The sequence below is a fragment of the Somniosus microcephalus genome, unplaced genomic scaffold (genome assembly GCF_052327205.1).
Source record: "Somniosus microcephalus isolate GS21.2 unplaced genomic scaffold, FLI_Smic_1.0 unresolved_chr9, whole genome shotgun sequence".
Taxonomy (NCBI): Eukaryota; Metazoa; Chordata; class Chondrichthyes; order Squaliformes; family Somniosidae; genus Somniosus; species Somniosus microcephalus.
In genome coordinates this window covers 22,412,140-22,430,874 of record NW_028225187.1, presented here as the reverse complement: position 1 = coordinate 22,430,874, position 18,735 = coordinate 22,412,140, and the positions used below count along the sequence as shown (strand labels likewise).

The window sequence follows — 18,735 nt, the reverse complement described above, 5'->3', positions numbered from 1 at the left end:
GTTCCGCCATTTACTGAGATCATAGCTGATCATCCAAATTCAGTACCCTGTCCCTGCCTTCTCCCCATATCCCTTGAACCCCTTAGCCTTAAGAAATATATCTAACTCCTTCTTGAATATATTTAATGAATTGGCCTCTACTGCCTTCTGTGGGAGGGAATTCCACAGGTTCACCACTCTCTGGGTGAAGAAATTCCTCCTCATCTCTGTCATAAATGGCCTACCCCTTATCCTTAGACTGTGACCCCTGGTTCTGGACACCCCCGCCATCGGGAACATCCTTCCTGCATTTAGTCTGTCCAGTCCTGTTAGAATTTTATACGTTTCAATGAGATCCCCTCTCATTCTCCTAAACTCCAGCGAATATAAGCCCAATCGACCCAATCTGTCCTCATACGTCATTCCTCCCATCCCAGGTATCAGTCTAGTGAATCTTCGCTGCACTCCCTCCATGGCAAGAACATCCTTCCTCAGATAAGGTGACCAAAACGGCACACAATACTCAAGGTGTGGCCTCACCAAGGCCCTGTACAACTGCAGCAAGACATCCTTGCTCCTGTACTCGAACCCTCTCGCTACGAAGGCCAACATACCATTTGCCTTCTTAACTGCCTGCTGCACCTGCATGCTTACCTTCAGCGATTGGTGCACAAGGACACCCAGGTCTCATTGCACTTCCCCTTCTCCCAATCTATTGCCGTTCAGATAATAATCTGCATTCCTGTTTTTGCCACCAAAGTGGATAACCTCGCATTTATCCACATTATACTGCATCTGCCATGCATCTGCCCAACCGCCCAACCTGTCCAAATCATAATGGAGTTTCTCTGCATCCTCCTCACAGCACACACGCCCACCCAGCTTTGTGTCATCTGCAAACTTGGAGATATTACATCTAGTTCCCTCGTCTAGATCATTAATATATATTGTGAATAACTGGGGTCCTAGCACCGATCCCTGCGGTACCCCACTAGTCACTGCCTGCCACTCAGAAAAAGACCCGTTTATTTCAACTCTTTGCTTCCTGTCTGCCAACCAGTTCTCTATGCAAGTCAGTACCTTACCCCCAATCCCATGTGCTTTAATTTACACACTAATCTCTTTTGCAGGACCTTATCAAAAGCCTTCTGAAAGTCCAAATACACCACATCCACTGGGTCTCCCTTATCTATTCTACCAGTTACATCCTCAAAAAACTCCAGTAGATTAGTCAAGCATGATTTACCTTTTGTAAATCCATGTTGACTTTGTCCGATCCTGTCACTGTTTTCCAAGTGCTCTGCTGTTACATCTTTTATAATGGACTCTAGCATTTTCCCCACAACCGATGTCAGGCTTACCGGTCTGTAATTCCCCATTTTCCCTCTACCACCTTTTTTGAATAGTGGGGTAACATTAGCTACCCTCCAATCCATGGGAACTGTTGCAGAGTCCATAGAATTTTGGAAGATGACCAAGGGTGGTCTTCCCTCGGATATAGATTATCAGGCCCTGGGAATTTATCGGCCTTCAATCCCGTCAATTTCTGTAACACCATTTCCCTACAAATACTGATTTCTATCAGTTCCTCCCTCTCATTAGAAACATAGAAGATAGGAGCAGGAGTAGGACATTCGGCCCTTCGAGCCTGTTCCGCCATTCAACGAGATCATGGCTGATCATCCAAACCCAAGCACCCGGTCCCTACACCGACAGCCATCCCACCCAAGCCCTATCCCCGTAACCCTGTAACCCCACGTATTTAATCCCCCCTAACACTAAGGGTCAATTTTTATCATGGCCAATCAACCTAACCCGCACATCTTTGGACTGTGGGAGGAAACCGGAGCACCCGGAGAAAACCCACGCAAACACGGGGAGAATGTGCAAACTCCACACAGACAGTCAACCGAGGCCGGATTTGAACCCGGGTCCCTGGCGCTGTGAGGCAACAGTGCTAACCACTATGCCACCGTGCTGCCATATTAGACCCTATGTTCCCCGGCATCTCTGGGAGGTTATTTGTGTCCTCCTTTGTGAAGACAGAACCAAAGTATGTATTTAATTGGTCTGCCATTTCTTTGTTCCCCATTATAAATTCCCCTGATTCTGACTGCAAGGGACCTACGCTTGACTTCACCAATCTTTTTCTCTTTCTCTCTCTGTAGAATTTATATGCAATAATCTCTACCCATTTGAGATTGACTTAAAACTATCTCACACCTGTGAAAATTCGGGTTGCCCAACGAGCCTGCAGTTCCGATATGGGCATAATCGCTCCCAATGGTTGGATGAGGCCAATGATGGCGAGAGTGGGCTGTTCCATTTGTGGTGGAAAGACATACTTGTAGAGAGAGACCTGGTTTTCGTTAACTTTCATGAGAGACTCGTCCAGGAACGGAAAAGAGAATGTGTAGCCTGTCGCGAAGACTACAAAGTCGACATCTTCCATGCTGCCATCTTCAAAAATGGCAGCGGTCTCCGTGAACCGCCCCACGTTCGGTTTTACCAGGACGGTTCCGGAAATAATGCGGTTCGGCAAATCGTCATTCACCATGGGGTGTTGGCTGAAAATCCTGTCATGGAGATGAAAATGGAGCAGGAATCAGTACCGGGCATCGAGGAAAGAATGCTTCTGAGATCAGCGCACTGCTTTACGATAATTGTCAGGAAAATGGGAACATAGGAAGGGGATATGGACAGGCTAAGTGAGTGGGCAAGAACATGGCAAATGGAATATAAGCTGGAGAAATGCGAAGTTACCCACTTTGGTAGGAAAAAATAGAAAAGCAGAGTATTTTTAACTGGTGAGAGATTGGGAAATGTTGGTGTTCAGAGGGACCTGGGTGTTCTTGTACACAAATCACTGAAAGCTAACATGCAGGTACAGCAAGCAATTAGGAAAGCAAATGGTATGTTGGCCTTTATTGCAAGAGGATTTGAGTGGAAGGGGGGAGAAATTCGGTTGTTAGCGCCACCGATTAACGCCTAAAGAGGCCGAGAAGTGGGGCGCTAGACAATTTCCGGGCGGGCGCAAGGCGCCTAGCGCCTCGCCCCATATTGAGCATGCATTTAGCGCCGGTGCTAAATCTTAGCGCCCGCTCATGGGCGCAGGCTGATTATGACGTCATTTGAGCGTGCAAGCCTTTTGGGTGCCCCGGACCGGAAATTCAGTGGCGCCCCCCTCCGTAGCACCTGGCGCTAATAGTGACAGCTTGCCTGGGCCTTACCAAGTCGCTCCCGGGCTGGAGGAGCGTTATTTAAAGGAGACTGGTGTGGTTTAAAAGCGGCAGCCATTTTTGGAGCACAACTTCCTCGAGAGCTACAAAGAGTTGCTGAGCTGCACACTGAGAGCCATTTGACCACTAAGCCAGTGCAGGCAGACGATCTTCAGCCTTCTGACCATCACCTTGCTGTTGGTGAGCCTTGACAACGGGGAACCTTCCTGTGGGCACTTATTATGGGGGTTGCATTGGAGGGGAACGTCCTGCTGCTGAATCATCTGGAAAGGGCACTGAGATGCTGGGAGAGGGGGGCGGGCATGGCCAGACGGAGGAGGGCCAACAGACGTCGCCACAGCAGACCTTACGCTGGCAGGGTTATCCAACAGCAGTTTTCCTGCATGAACATGCCGGAGGAGCAGTGTGTCAGAAGGCTGCGATTTAGAAAGGAGGTGGTGACTGAGCTGTGCCAGCTGCTTCAGCCAGATCTGCAGCCTCAGATAAGGTGCAGGACATCTCTGTCGCTGGCTGAGAAGATGCCTGCTGGCCTGAACTTCTACGCTAGCGGCTCTTCTCAGGCTGCGCGTCAGAGGCTGATCAGAAGTAGCTTCTAGGCGCCTCTCACGGAATGCATGCTGCCATTCCAAGAAGAGGAATGGAGCTGGTCTGATACCCCCAAGCCTGTGAAGGGCAAGATGCATGTAAATAGCAGGCATGGCCATTGTAAATGAAGAAAGTGTTTCATTACACAAAATGTGGTTCCTTCAAACATGAGAAAGCTATGGCAAGCAAAACTAATACACTGACACATAACTGCATCTCACACCCGGGAGACTGTCCAAAACATAAATCACAATACGACCATCCTCTTTGGCCTTGATTCCACTGCACCAACCAAAGCATCCAATGCCCCATCAGTGAGGCATTCCACCCTCTGCCTCACCTGTTCCATGTCTTGCTAGGCTGGTGTGCCACAGGTAGACTCCCACTGCTTTGAAGGCCTACAAGGCAGTGAGTGTGTCTGGTGATGCCAATTGACCTGCCCCTTTAAGAGCTGGCCGGCGCCAGTGTATCTCAGGGAAAGTGATTATTGGCAGCACCTTCGCTGCGCCCCGCCGCCGCGAAATTGGGTTGCGCCGCCGGGTTAGCGCCTTAAGAGTAGCGTGCAGCGCCTGATTTAGCGCCGCAATCACCTTTAGGGGTGCTGCAACCCAATATCGTGCTAGGTGGCGCTAAATGGCGCCTGGTGCTAAACTTTGCGCATCGCCAGGACTAACGCCCCAAACGCGGCTATACCGAATTTCTAGGCCATGATGTCTTACTGCAATTATATAGGGCCCTGGTGAGACCACACCTGGAGTACTGTGTACAGTTTTGGTCACCTTACCTAAGGAAGGATATACTTGCCATAGAGGGAGTGCAACGAAGGTTCACCAGACTGGTTCCTGGGATGGGGGGATTGTCTCTCTAGAGCTTAGAAGAATGAGAGGTGACCTCATTGAAACATGCAATATTTGTAGAGGGCTTGACAGGGTAGATGCACAAAGGATTTTTCCCCTTGGCTGAGGAGTCTAGAACCAGGGATCACAGTCTCAGAATAAGGGGTCGGCCATTTAGGACTGAGATGAGGAGAAATTTCTTCACTCAGAGGGTGGTGAATCTTTGGAATTCTCTACCCCAGAGGGCTGTGGAGGCTCAGTCATTGGGTATATTCAAGACAGAGATCGATAGATTTTGGAATATTAAGGGAATCAAGGGATATGGGGATAGTGCAGGAAAGTGGAGATGTGGTAGAAGATCAGCCATGATCTCATTGAATGGCGGAGCAGACTCGAAGGGCCGAATGGCCGACTCCTGCTCTGATTTATTTTGTTCTTATGTGGGAACATAGAAACATAGTAACATTGAAAATAGGAGCAGGAGTAGGCCATTCGGCCCTTCGAGCCTGCTCCGCCATTCAATGAGATCATGGCTGATCATCCAAATTCAGTACCCTGTCCCTGCCTTCTCCCGATATCCCTTGATCCCTTTAGCCTTAAGAAATATATCCAACTCTTTCTTGAATATACTTAATGAACTGGCCTCCACCGCCCTCTGTGGCAGAGAATTCCACAGGTTCGCCACTCTCTGGGTGAAGAAATTCCTCCTCATTTCAGTCCAAAATGGCTTACCCCTTATCCTTAGACTATGACCCCTGGTTCTGGACTCCCCGGCCATCAGAAACATCCTTCCTGCATCTAGTCTGTCCAGACCTGACAGAATTTTATAGGTTTCGATGAGGTCCCCTCTCAATCTTCTAAACTCCAGTGAGTATAACTGCAGCAAGACATCCTTGTTTTTGTACTCGAACCCTCTTGCTATGAAGGCCAACATACCATTTGCCTTCTTAACCGCCTGCTGCACCTGCATGCTTACCTTCAGTGACTGGTGCACAAGAACACCCAGGTCTCTTTGCACTTCCCCTTTTCCCAATCTATTGCCGTTCAGAAATAATCTGTCTTCCTGTTTTTGCCACCGAAGTGGATAACCTCGCATTTATCCACATTATACTGTATTTGCCATACTTTTGCCCAATCACCCAACCTGTCCAAATCGTACTGGAGTTTCTCTGCATCCTCCTCACAGCACACACGCCCACCCAGCTTTGTGTCGTCTGCAAACTTGGAGATATTACATCTAGTTCCCTCGTCTAGATCATTTATATATATTGTCAATAGCTGGGGTCCTAGCACCGAGCCCTGCGGTACCCCACTAGCTTTTTAATTCCAGTTTATTTAATTTTCCCAGCTGCCACTGCTGGGATTATGGACTCACATCTCTGGATTACTAGTCCAGTAACATAACCACAATGTTACCGTACCAGCCTTCTACCAATTACTTTAAATCTGTGCCCTGCTGGTTATTGACCTCTGGTAAGGGAAAGATTCAACTATTGAGTCCCTCAGCCTGCTCCGCCAATCAATTAGATAATTACTGATCTGTATCTTAACTCCATTGATCCGCCTTGCTTCCATTACCCTTCATACCCTTATCTAGCAATAACTTATCAATCTTGTTTATGAATTTTTTGATTAACCACCCCAACCTCAACAGTTTATTGAGCAAGAGAATTCCACATTTCCTTTGTTTGAAGAAGTGCTCCCTGACCTCTCAACTGAATGGCCGAGCTCTAACTTTAAGGTTGTTCCCTCTCAGTGTCAGCTGTGTCTCAGTGGGTAGCACACTCAACTTTGAGTCAAAAGGTTGATGAGGTTCAGGGCCAGCTCCAAGGACTTGAGCACATAAAGCTAGGCTGACACTCCAGCGCAGTGCTGAGGCAGCGCCGTACTGTCGGAGGTGCCGTCTTTCGGACGAGACGGTAAACGGAAGGATGTTCTTGCCATGGAAGGAGTGCGGCAAAGATTCACTAGACTGATACCTGGGATGGCAGGAATGACGCATGAGGAGAGATTGGGCCGATTGGGCTTATACTCACTGGAGTTTAGAAGAATGAGAGGGGATCTCATTGAAACTTATAAAATTCTAACAGGACTAGACAGACTAGATGCAGGAAGGATGTTCCTGATGGTGGGGGAGACCAGAACCAGGGGTCACAATCTAAGGATAAGGGGTAAGCCATTTAGGACAGAGATGAGGAGGAATTTCTTCACCCAGGGAGCGGTGAACCTGCGGAATTCTCTACCACAGAAGACAGTAGAGGCCAATTCATTAAATATATTCAAGAAGGAGTTAGATATATTTCTTAAGGCTAAAGGGATCAAGGGATATGGGGAGAAAGCAGGGACCGGGTACTGAATTTGGATGATCAGCCATGATCTCATTGAATGGCAGAGCAGGCTCGAGGGGCCGAATGGCCTACTCCTGCTCCTATCTTCTATGTTTCTATGTTAAACCGAGGCCCCGTCTGCTCTCTCAGGTAGACATAAAAGATCCCATGGCACTATTTTGAAGAAGAGCAGGGGAATTCTCCCCGGTGTCCTGGGGCCAATATTTATCCTTCAACCAGCATCACAAAAACAGATTATCTGGCCATTATCACATTGCTATTTGTGGGAGCTTGCAGTGCACAAATTGGCTGCTGCGTTTCCCACATTTACAACAGTGACTCCACTTCAAAAAGTACTTCATTGGCTGTAAAGCACTTTGAGACGTCCGGTGGCTGTGAAAGGCGCTATATAAATGCAAGTCTTCCTTTCTTGTTCTCCATTCCCCCACTAAAAGGAAATAATTTATCTCTATGTACCTAAACAACCCCTTTAATCTTCTTAAACAGCTCAATTTAAGCAGATGGTAGCACAGTGGTTAAGTCACTGGACTACTAATCCAAAAGGCTTGGATTAATGATCAGGAGAGACATGAGTTCCAATCCCAGCACGGGAGCTGGGGAATTTAAATTGAGTTAATTAAATAAATCAGGGATTTTAAAAAAGCTAGTGTTGGTAAATGGTGACCATGAAACTATCAGATTGTTGTAAAAACTCATCTCGTCCACTAATGTCGTTTGGGAAAGGAAATCTACCGTCCTTGCCCGGTCTGGCCTATATGTAACTCCAGACCTACAGGAATGTGGTTCACTCTTAACTGACCTCTGAAATAGCCTAGCAATCCACTCAATGGTATAAGGGGTCTCCCCACCTCCTTCTCAAGGGCAATTAGGGATGGGCAATAAATGCTGGCTTGACCAGTGATGCCCACAGCCTCTGAATGAATAAATAAAAACACTTTGATCACCCCTTTAATCTTCTATACTCGAGGGAGTAGAAACATAGAAGATAGGAGCAGGAGTAGGCAATTCGGCCCCTCAAGCCTGCTCCGCCATTCAATGCAATCATGGCTGATCATCCAAATTCAGTACCCTGTCCCTACTTTCTCCCCATACCCCTTGATCCCTTTAGCCTTAAGAAATATATCCAACTCCTTCTTGAATATATTTAATGAATTGGCCTCTACTGCCTTCTGTGGGAGGGAATTGCACAGGTTCACCACTCTCTGGGTGAAGAAATTCCTCCTCATTTCTGTCCTAAATGGCCCACCCCTTAACCTTCCACTGTGACCCCTGGTTCTGGACTCCCCAACCATCGGGAACATCCTTCCTGCATCTAGTCTGTCCAGTCCTGTCAGAATTTTATAAGTTTCAATGAGATCCCCTCTCATTCTTCTAGACTCCAGCGAGTACAAGCCCAATCGATCCAATCTCTCCTCATACGTCATTCCTGCCATCCCAGGTATCAGCCTGGTGAACCTTCGCTGAACTCCTTCCATAGCAAGAACATCCTTCCTCAGATAAGGTGACCAAAACTGCACACAATACTCAAGGTGTGGTCTCACCAAGGCCCTGTATAACTGCAGCAAGACATCCTCGTTCCTGTACTCGAATCCTCTCTCTACGAAGGCCAACATACCATTTGCCTTCTTAACCACCTCCTGCACCTGCATGCTTACATTCAGCGACTGGTGCAGAAGGACACCCAGGTCTCGTTGCACTTCCCCTTCTCCCAATCTATTGCCATTCAGGTAGTAATCTGCCTTCCTGTTTTTGCTAACAAAGTGGATAACCTCGCATTTATCCACATTATACTGCATCTGCCATGCTTCTGCCCAATCACCCAACCTGTCCAAATCATCCTGGAGTTTCTCGGCATCCTCCTCACAGCACACACGCCCACCCAGCTTTGTGTCGTCTGCAAATTTGGAGATATTACATCTAGTTCCCTTGTCTCGATCATTAATATATATTGTTAATATATATTGTGATATATATTACAAACCTGATGTTCCCAAAGAGTTGCAGAGACCGTGAGAAAAGAGTGATATTGCTGCCCGACAAGTATTTGCCATGAGTAGCTATCCCCATCGCAAAATTCCTGTTCAGTCAAATGTCTTCAGGTTGTCACGTACCTGTGGTCAGGCTGAAGTCCGTAGTTTTCATGATTAAATCGTTTGTTCAAAGATCGTTCTAACATCCAGGATACAAGGGATCGATGTAAGGTATTTCTCAGCAAATAATTAAAGCGACTGCTCATCAGCATGTCCCGGGGGTATCCCTCCTCCGCGACACGATTCATTACCCAAGAGCCTCTTCTCGTGCTGAGAAACACCTGGAAGACGTTTGAATAATGTAAGGACTATGCTCGATCAACTGAGTAGGTTAATCAAAATTATATAGGTGTGGACGCCAGAGATAAATGAACTTGTTCTTTTTTAATATCAACAGCAAGTTGTATGTCTATATACTCACTACTAGGATACCCATCGGGTCCCTTGAACAAATACAAATCCAGGCGTCTCAACATGAGATACTAAAGAATCACTGAATCTGAGCTAATTTATAAACCTATATATGGATACTACCACATGATTTGCTCTGAATCTTTCAATTGTGAGATTATTGGCGCATGATCTTTGTTATAAATCTTATGATCCATGAAGAAAGACTCATGAAATAACACTGGACGGCCAGCTGGTGGCGCCGTCCAAGGAGGATAAATACTCGGGCGTGGGCCCAGCTTGCCCAGGACATTTTGTAAGACAGGAACTAATGAAAGATAACTAGACCTCCAGGTTTTGAAACAAGTTGATTAAAGCCTTGCTTTATACTCGAACCAAGTGAATAGTGAGTTTTATTACATCAATCTTTATGTGTCATGTGCTGCTACACCAGTAGATGACAATGTCGCTCAACAGACACTCCAATCTTACAGGCACGTGTGTCTTGTTTATGTAGAAGTTGAGACAATTTGGCATGATTATACACATAGAAACATAGACGATAGGAGCAGGAGTCGGCCATTCGGCCCCTCGAGCCTGCTCCGCCATTCAATGAGATCATGGCTGATCATCCAAACTCAGTACCCTGTCCCTGCCTTCTCCCTATATCCCTTGATCCCTTTAGCCTTAAGAAATATATCCAACTCCTTCTTGAATATATTTAATGAATTGGCCTCCACTGCCTTCTGTGGTAGAGAATTCCGCAGGTTCACCACTCTCTGGGTGAAGAAATTCCTCCCCATTTCTGTCCTAAATGGCTTACCCCTTATCCTTAGACTGTGACCCCTGGTTCTGGACTCCCTGACCATCGGGAACATCCTTCCTGCATCTAGTCTGTCCAGTCTTGTCTGAATTTTATAAGTTTCAATGAGATCCCCTCTCATTCTTCTAAACTCCAGCGAGTATAAGCCCAATCGACCCAATCTCTCCTCATACGTCATTCCTGCCATCCCAGGTATCAGTCTGGTGAATCTTCGCTGCACTCCCTCCATAGCAAGAACATCCTCCCTCAGATAAGGCGACCAAAACTGCACACAATACTCAAGGTGTGGTCTCACCAAGGCCCTGTACAACTGCAGCAAGACATCCTTGTTCCTGTACTCGAACCCTCTCGCTACGAAGGCCAACATACCATTTGCCTTTTTAACCGCCTGCTGCACCTGCATGCTTACCTTCAGCGACTGGTGCACAAGGACACCCAGGTCTTGTTGCACTTCCCCATCTCCCAATCTATTGCCATTCAGATAATAATCTGCCTTCCTGTTTTCGCCACCAAAGTGGATAACCTCGCATTTATCCACGTTATATTGCATCTGCCATGCTTCTGCCCAATCACCCAACCTGTCCAAATCATCCTGGAGTTTCTCGGCATCCTCCTCACAGCACACACGCCCACCCCGCTTTGTCGTCTGCAAATTTGGAGATATTACATCTAGTTCCCTTGTCTAGATCATTAATATAGCTAACCATTTGGCTGTCGGTGTTCACCTGTTTAGCAAATTGACTGATTTCAACTGCGAGATCTCCGGCAGAGTTTCCAATTCCAATTATGACCACTCTCTTCCCTTCAAAGTTTCGAGGATCTTTGTACTCTTTACTGTGCATGTAGTGTCCCTTGAACGTCTCTATGCCTAGAGGGACACAAAGATAGACCAAGCAGGAATGGTGCTTAAATAAAAACAGACAATGCTGGAAATACTCAGCCGGTCAGGCAGCATCTGTGGAGAGAGAAACAGAGTTAACGTTTCAGGTCGATGATTCTTCATCAGAACTGGAAAAAGCTGGAGATGCAACAGGTTTTTAAGCAAGTGTCGGAGCAGGGGAAGGGGGGAGAGGAGGAAACAAAAAAAGGGAAGGTCTGTGATAGGATGGAAGGCAGGAGAGATTAACATAAAAACATAGAAACACAGAAGATAGGAGTAGGAGTAGGCCATTCGGCCCCTCGAGCCTGCTCTGCCATTCAATGCGATCATGGCTGATCATCCAAATTCAGTACCCTGTCCCTGCTTTCTCCTCATATCCCTTGATCCCTTTAGCCTCAAGAAATATATCCAACTCCTTCTTGAATATATTTAATGAATTGGCCTCTACTGCCTTCTGTGGTCGAGAATTCCATAGGTTCACCACTCTCTGGGTGAAGAAATTCCTCCTCATTTCTGTCCTAAATGGCTTACCCCTTATCCTTAGACTGTGACCCCTGGTTCTGGACTCCCCGCCATCGGGAACATCCTTCCTGCATCTAGTCTGTCCAGTCCTGTCAGAATTTTATAAGTTTCAATGAGATCCCCTTTCATTCTTCTAAACTCCAGTGAGTATAAGCCCAATCGACCCAATCTCTCCTCATACGTCATTCCTGCCATCCCAGGTATCAGCCTGGTGAATCTTCGCTGAACTCCTTCCATGGCAAGAACATCCTTCCTCAGATAAAGCGACCAAAACTGCACACAATACTCAAGGTGTGGTCTCACCAAGGCCCTGTACAACTGCAACAAGACATCCTTGTTCCTGTACTCGAACCCTCTCGCTATGAATGCCAACATACCATTTGCCTTCTTAACCACCTGCTGCACCTGCATGCTTACCCTCAGCGACTGGTGCACAAGGACACCCAGGTCTCGTTGCACTTCCCCTTCTCCCAATCTATTGCCATTCAGATAATAATCTGCCTTCCTGTTTTTGACACCAAAGTGGATAACCTCGTATTTATCCACGTTATACTGCATCTGCCATGCTTCTGCCCAATCACCCAACCTGTCCAAATCACCCTGGAGTTTCTCGGCATCCTCCTCACAGCACACACGCCCACCCAGCTTTGTGTCGTCTGCAATCTTGGAGATATTACATCTAGTTCCCTTGTCTAGATCATGAATATATATTGTGAATAGCTGACATTAAGAGACATTAAGAGATATTCAAGGCGAGCGGAGATGGTAATGGGACAGGTTATGAAACAAAGGATGGCTGTAGATGAAGTATAAATGGCACTGGCAGAATGAAAGACAGCTGCCATGTGGGAGAGAGAAAAAAAAATTAATAAATTAAAATAAGTGTAAAGAAAAGGATAGGTGCAGAGGTTATGATCTGAAATTGTTGAACTCGATATTGAGTCCAGAGGGCTGTAAAGTGCCTAATCGGAAGATGAGGTGCTGTTCCTCGAGTTTACGTTGAGCTTCCGTGGAACAATGCAAGAGGCCGAGGGCGGTGAGGTCCGAGTGGGAATGGGGCGGTGAATTAAAGTGACAGGCGACCGGAAGCTCGGGGTCCCCCTTACAGACTGAACGGAGGGTGTTCCGCAAAGCGGTCACCCGGTCTGCGATTGGTCTCCCCAATGTAGAGGAGACCGCATCGTGAGCAGCGAATACAGTGTACTAAATTGCAAGAAGTACAAATAAATCAGTGTTTCACCTGGAAGGGGTGTTTGGGGCCCTAGACAGTGGGAAGGGGGGAGGTATAAGGGCATGTGTTGCATCTCCTGAGTTTGCACGAGACGGTGTCAGGTGAAGGGGAAGGGGTGTTGGGGTTGATAGAGGAGTGGACCAGGGTGTCGGGGAGAGATGCTGAAAGGGGAGGTGAGGGGAAGATGCGTTTGGTGGTGGCATCACGCTGGAGGTGGCAGAAATGGCGGAGGATGATCCGTTGAATGTGGAGGCTGGTGGGCTGAAAGGTGAGGACAAGGGGAACCCTATCGTGGTTCCGGGAGGGAGGGGAAGGGGTGAGTGCAGAAGTGCTGGAAATAGAACGGACACAGTCAAGGGCCTTGTCAACCACGGTAGAGGGGAATCCTCGGTTGAGGAAAAAGGACGACATGTGCTTGACAGTTACATTCAGGACTCTTTTCATGTAATCAGAAATAGCACAGAAGGACTTGCTCTCAGTGTAACTGGATTTTGGGCGCTGTGCATAGCAACCAGTCAGTTACCGCCCGTTATGTGCCACCGCCCCAATAGAATTTCTAGCCTTACGGATGCAGAAATCTGAAATCAGAAAATGTTAGAAAACACTCAGCAGGTCAGGCGGCATCTGTGGAGAGAGGAAGAGAGTTAACGGTTCAGGTCGATGACCTTTCATCAGGACTGGAAGATGTTGGAGATGGAGCACGTTGTAAGTAAGTATAGTGACAGGGGTAGTGGGGGCAGGAAAGGCAGGGAAAGGGAAGGACTGTGATCGGGTGGAGGGTACGACTGATTAGATGGCAAGAGGGATGAGGGTGCGAGGCAAAAGGCGATGGTAATGGGACAAGGAAATGAACAAAAGATGGTCCCAGAGGAGCTGTACCACAGATATCTGAGTGATGTCGATTGGTGGCAGCCATTCTATATTATCCACTCTATCACACACACACACGCTCTCTCTGTCTCTCTCACACACACAAATACTCTCTCACACACATACACACACAATGTCATAAATCGCAACTTCTACAGAAGTAACTCAGGAAGTACTATTGAACGGCCAGCTGAGGGCGCCGTCCGAGGAGTATAAATACTCAGGTGTGGGCCCAACTTGGCCAGAGACAGTCTGGAAACAGGAAGCTAGTGACTACTAACTAGACCTCCATGCTTTGTTACAAGTCGATTAAAGCCTTGCTTTAATGTACAACCAAGTGCGTAGTGAGTCTTTATTACGTCACACACTCTCTCTCTCACACACACACAGACTCTCCCTCACACAGACTCTCTCACACACACACAGACTCTCTCTCACACACACAGACTCTCTCACACACACACACAGACTCTCTCACACACACAGACTCTCTCACACACACAGACTCTCTCTCACACACACAGACTCTCTCTCACACACACAGACGCTCTCACACACACACAGACTCTCTCACACACACACAGACTCTCACACACACACAGACTCTCTCACACACACACACAGACTCTCTCACACACACAGACTCTCTCTCACACACACAGACTCTCTCAAACACACACAGACTCTCTCACACACACACAGACTCTCTCTCACACACACAGACTCTCTCTCACACACACAGACTCTCTCACACACACACAGACTCTCCCATACACACACAGACTCTCTCTCACACACACAGACTCTCTCACACACACACAGACTTTCTCACACACACACAGACTCTCTCACACACACAGACTCTCTCACACACACAAAGACTATCTCACACACACACAGACTCTCTCACACACACACAGACTCTCTCACACACACACTCTCTCACACACACACACTCTCTCACACACACACACTCTCTCACACACACACAGACTCTCTCACACACACACAGACTCTCTCACACACACACTCTCTCACACACACAGACTCTCTCACACACACACAGACTCTCTCTCACACACACAGACTCTCTCACACACACACCGACTCTCTCACACACACGCAGACTCTCTCACACACACATAGACTCTCACACACACACAGACTCTCCCTCACACACACAGAATCTCTCACACACACACAGACTCTCTATCACACACACAGACTCTCTCACACACACACAGACTCTCTCACACACACACAGACTCTCTCTCACACACACAGACTCTCTCACACACACACAGACTTTCTCACACACACACAGACTCTCTCACACACAGACTCTCTCTCACACACACAGACTCTCTCACACACACACAGACTCTCTCACACACACACAGACTCTCTCACACACACACTCTCTCACACACACAGACTCTCTCACACACACACAGACTCTCTCACACACACATAGACTCTCACACACACACAGACTCTCCCTCACACACACAGAATCTCTCACACACACAGAGACTCTCTCTCACACACACAGACTCTCTGACACACACACAGACTCTCTCACACACACACAGACTCTCTCACACACACACAGACTCTCTCACACACACACAGACTCTCTCACACACACACTCTCTCACACACACACTCTCTCACACACACAGACTCTCTCACACACACACAGACTCTCTCACACACACACAGACTCTCTCACACACACACAGACACTCTCACACACACACAGACTCTCTCACACACACACAGACTCTCTCCAAAACACACACAGACTCTCTCACACACACACAGACTCTCTCACACACACACAGACTCTCTCACACACACAGACTCTCTCACACACACAGACTCTCTCACACACACACAGACTCTCTCACACACACACAGACTCTCTCACACACACAGACTCTCTCACACACACACAGACTCTCTCACACACACACAGCCTCTCTCACACATACAGATTCTCTCACACACACAGAATCTCTCACACACACACAGACTCTCTCACACACACACACTCTCTCACACACACAGACTCTCTCACACACACACAGACTCTCTCACACACACACAGACTCTCTCACACACACACAGACTCTCTCACACACACACCGACTCTCTCACACACACAGACTCTCTCTCACACACACAGACACTCTCACACACACACAGACTCTCTCACACACACAGACTCTCTCACACACACACAGACTCTCTCACACACACACAGCCTCTCTCACACATACAGATTCTCTCACACACACAGAATCTCTCACACACACACAGACTCTCTCACACACACACACTCTCTCACACACACAGACTCTCTCACACACACACAGACTCTCTCTCACACACACAGACTCTCTCACACACACACAGACTCTCTCACACACACACCGACTCTCTCACACACACAGACTCTCTCTCACACACACAGACACTCTCACACACACACAGACTCTCTCACACACACACAGACTCTCTCACACACACAGACTCTCTCACACACACACAGACTCTCTCACACACACACAGCCTCTCTCACACATACAGATTCTCTCACACACACAGAATCTCTCACACACACACAGACTCTCTCACACACACACAGACTCTCTCACACACACACCGACTCTCTCACACACACAGACTCTCTCTCTCACACACAGACACTCTCACACACACACAGACTCTCTCACACACACACCGACTCTCTCACACACACAGACTCTCTCTCACACACACAGACACTCTCACACACACACAGACTCTCTCACACACACACAGACTCTCTCTCACACACACAGACACTCTCACACACACACAGACTCTCTCACACACACACAGACTCTCTCACACACACAGACTCTCTCTCACACACACACAGACTCTCTCACACACACAGACTCTTTCTCTCACAGACTCTCTCACACACACAGACTCTCTCACACACACACAGACTCTCTCTCACACACACAGACTCTCTCACACACACACAGACTCTCTCTCTCACACACAGACTCTCTCACACACACACAGACTCTCTCACACACACACAGACTCTCTCACACACACAGACTCTCTCACACACACAGACTCTCTCACACACACAGACTCTCTCTCACACACACACAGACTCTCTCACACACACACAGACTCTCTCACACACACACACAGACTCTCTCACACACACAGACAGACTCTCTCACACACACACAGACTCTCTCACACACACACACACTCTCTCACACACACACAGACTCTCTCACACACACACAGACTCTCTCACACACACAGACTCTCTCACACACACAGACTCTCTCTCACACACACAGACTCTCTCACACACACACAGACTCTCTCACACACACACACACACTCTCTCTCACACACACAGACTCTCTCACACACGCAGACTCTCTCTCACACATACAGACTCTATCAAACACGCACAGACTCTCTCACACACACACAGACTCTCTCACACACACACAGACTCTCTCACACACACACAGACTCTCTCTCACACACACAGACACTCTCACACACACACAGACTCTCTCACACACACACAGACTCTCTCACACACACACACTCTCTCTCACACACACACAGACTCTCTCACACACACACAGACTCTCTCACACACACAGACTCTCTCACACACACACACAGACTCTCTCACACACACACAGACTCTCACACACACACAGACTCTCTCTCACACACACAGACTCTCTCTCACACACAGACTCTCTCACACACACACAGACTGTCTCACACACACAGACTCTCTCTCACACACAGACTCTCTCTCACACACAGACTCTCTCACACACACACAGACTCTCTCACACACACAGACTCTCTCACACAGACAGACTCTCTCACACACACCCAGACTCTCTCACACACACACAGAATCTCTCACACACACACAGACTCTCTCTCACACACACAGACTCTCTCTCACACAGACTCTCTCTCACACACACAGACTCTCTCACACACACACAGACTCTCTCACACACACACAGACTCTCTCACACACACACTCTCTCACACACACAGACTCTCTCACACACACACAGACTCTCTCACACACACATAGACTCTCACACACACACAGACTCTCCCTCACACACACAGAATCTCTCACACACACAGAGACTCTCTCTCACACACACAGACTCTCTGACACACACACAGACTCTCTCACACACACACAGACTCTCTCACACACACACAGACTCTCTCACACACACACAGACTCTCTCACACACACACTCTCTCACACACACACTCTCTCACACACACAGACTCTCTCACACACACACAGACTCTCTCACACACACACAGACTCTCTCACACACACACAGACACTCTCACACACACACAGACTCTCTCACACACACACAGACTCTCTCCAAAACACACACAGACTCTCTCACACACACACAGACTCTCTCACACACACACAGACTCTCTCACACACACAGACTCTCTCACACACACAGACTCTCTCACACACACACAGACTCTCTCACACACACACAGACTCTCTCACACACACAGACTCTCTCACACACACACAGACTCTCTCACACACACACAGCCTCTCTCACACATACAGATTCTCTCACACACACAGAATCTCTCACACACACACAGACTCTCTCACACACACACACTCTCTCACACACACAGACTCTCTCACACACACACAGACTCTCTCACACACACACAGACTCTCTCACACACACACCGACTCTCTCACACACACAGACTCTCTCTCACACACACAGACACTCTCACACACACACAGACTCTCTCTCACACACACAGACTCTCTCACACACACACAGACTCTCTCACACACACACCGACTCTCTCACACACACAGACTCTCTCTCACACACACAGACACTCTCACACACACACAGACTCTCTCACACACACACAG

At 47.9% G+C, this 18,735-nt stretch overlaps 1 protein-coding gene across 1 annotated transcript in view; it reads right to left on the bottom strand.

The window, feature by feature from the left end:
* The window catches only part of LOC147084914 (flavin-containing monooxygenase 5-like), a 71,953-nt gene that overhangs the window by 14,810 nt on the left and 38,408 nt on the right, over nt 1-18,735 (bottom strand). Inside the window, exons 5-7 of the mRNA XM_085979624.1 lie at nt 10,956-11,098; nt 9,099-9,298; nt 2,203-2,555 (exon numbers count right to left, since the gene is read on the bottom strand). Of these exons, the coding sequence (XP_085835750.1) occupies nt 2,203-2,555; nt 9,099-9,298; nt 10,956-11,098 (696 nt within the window). The remainder of the gene's footprint in view (nt 1-2,202; nt 2,556-9,098; nt 9,299-10,955; nt 11,099-18,735) is intronic.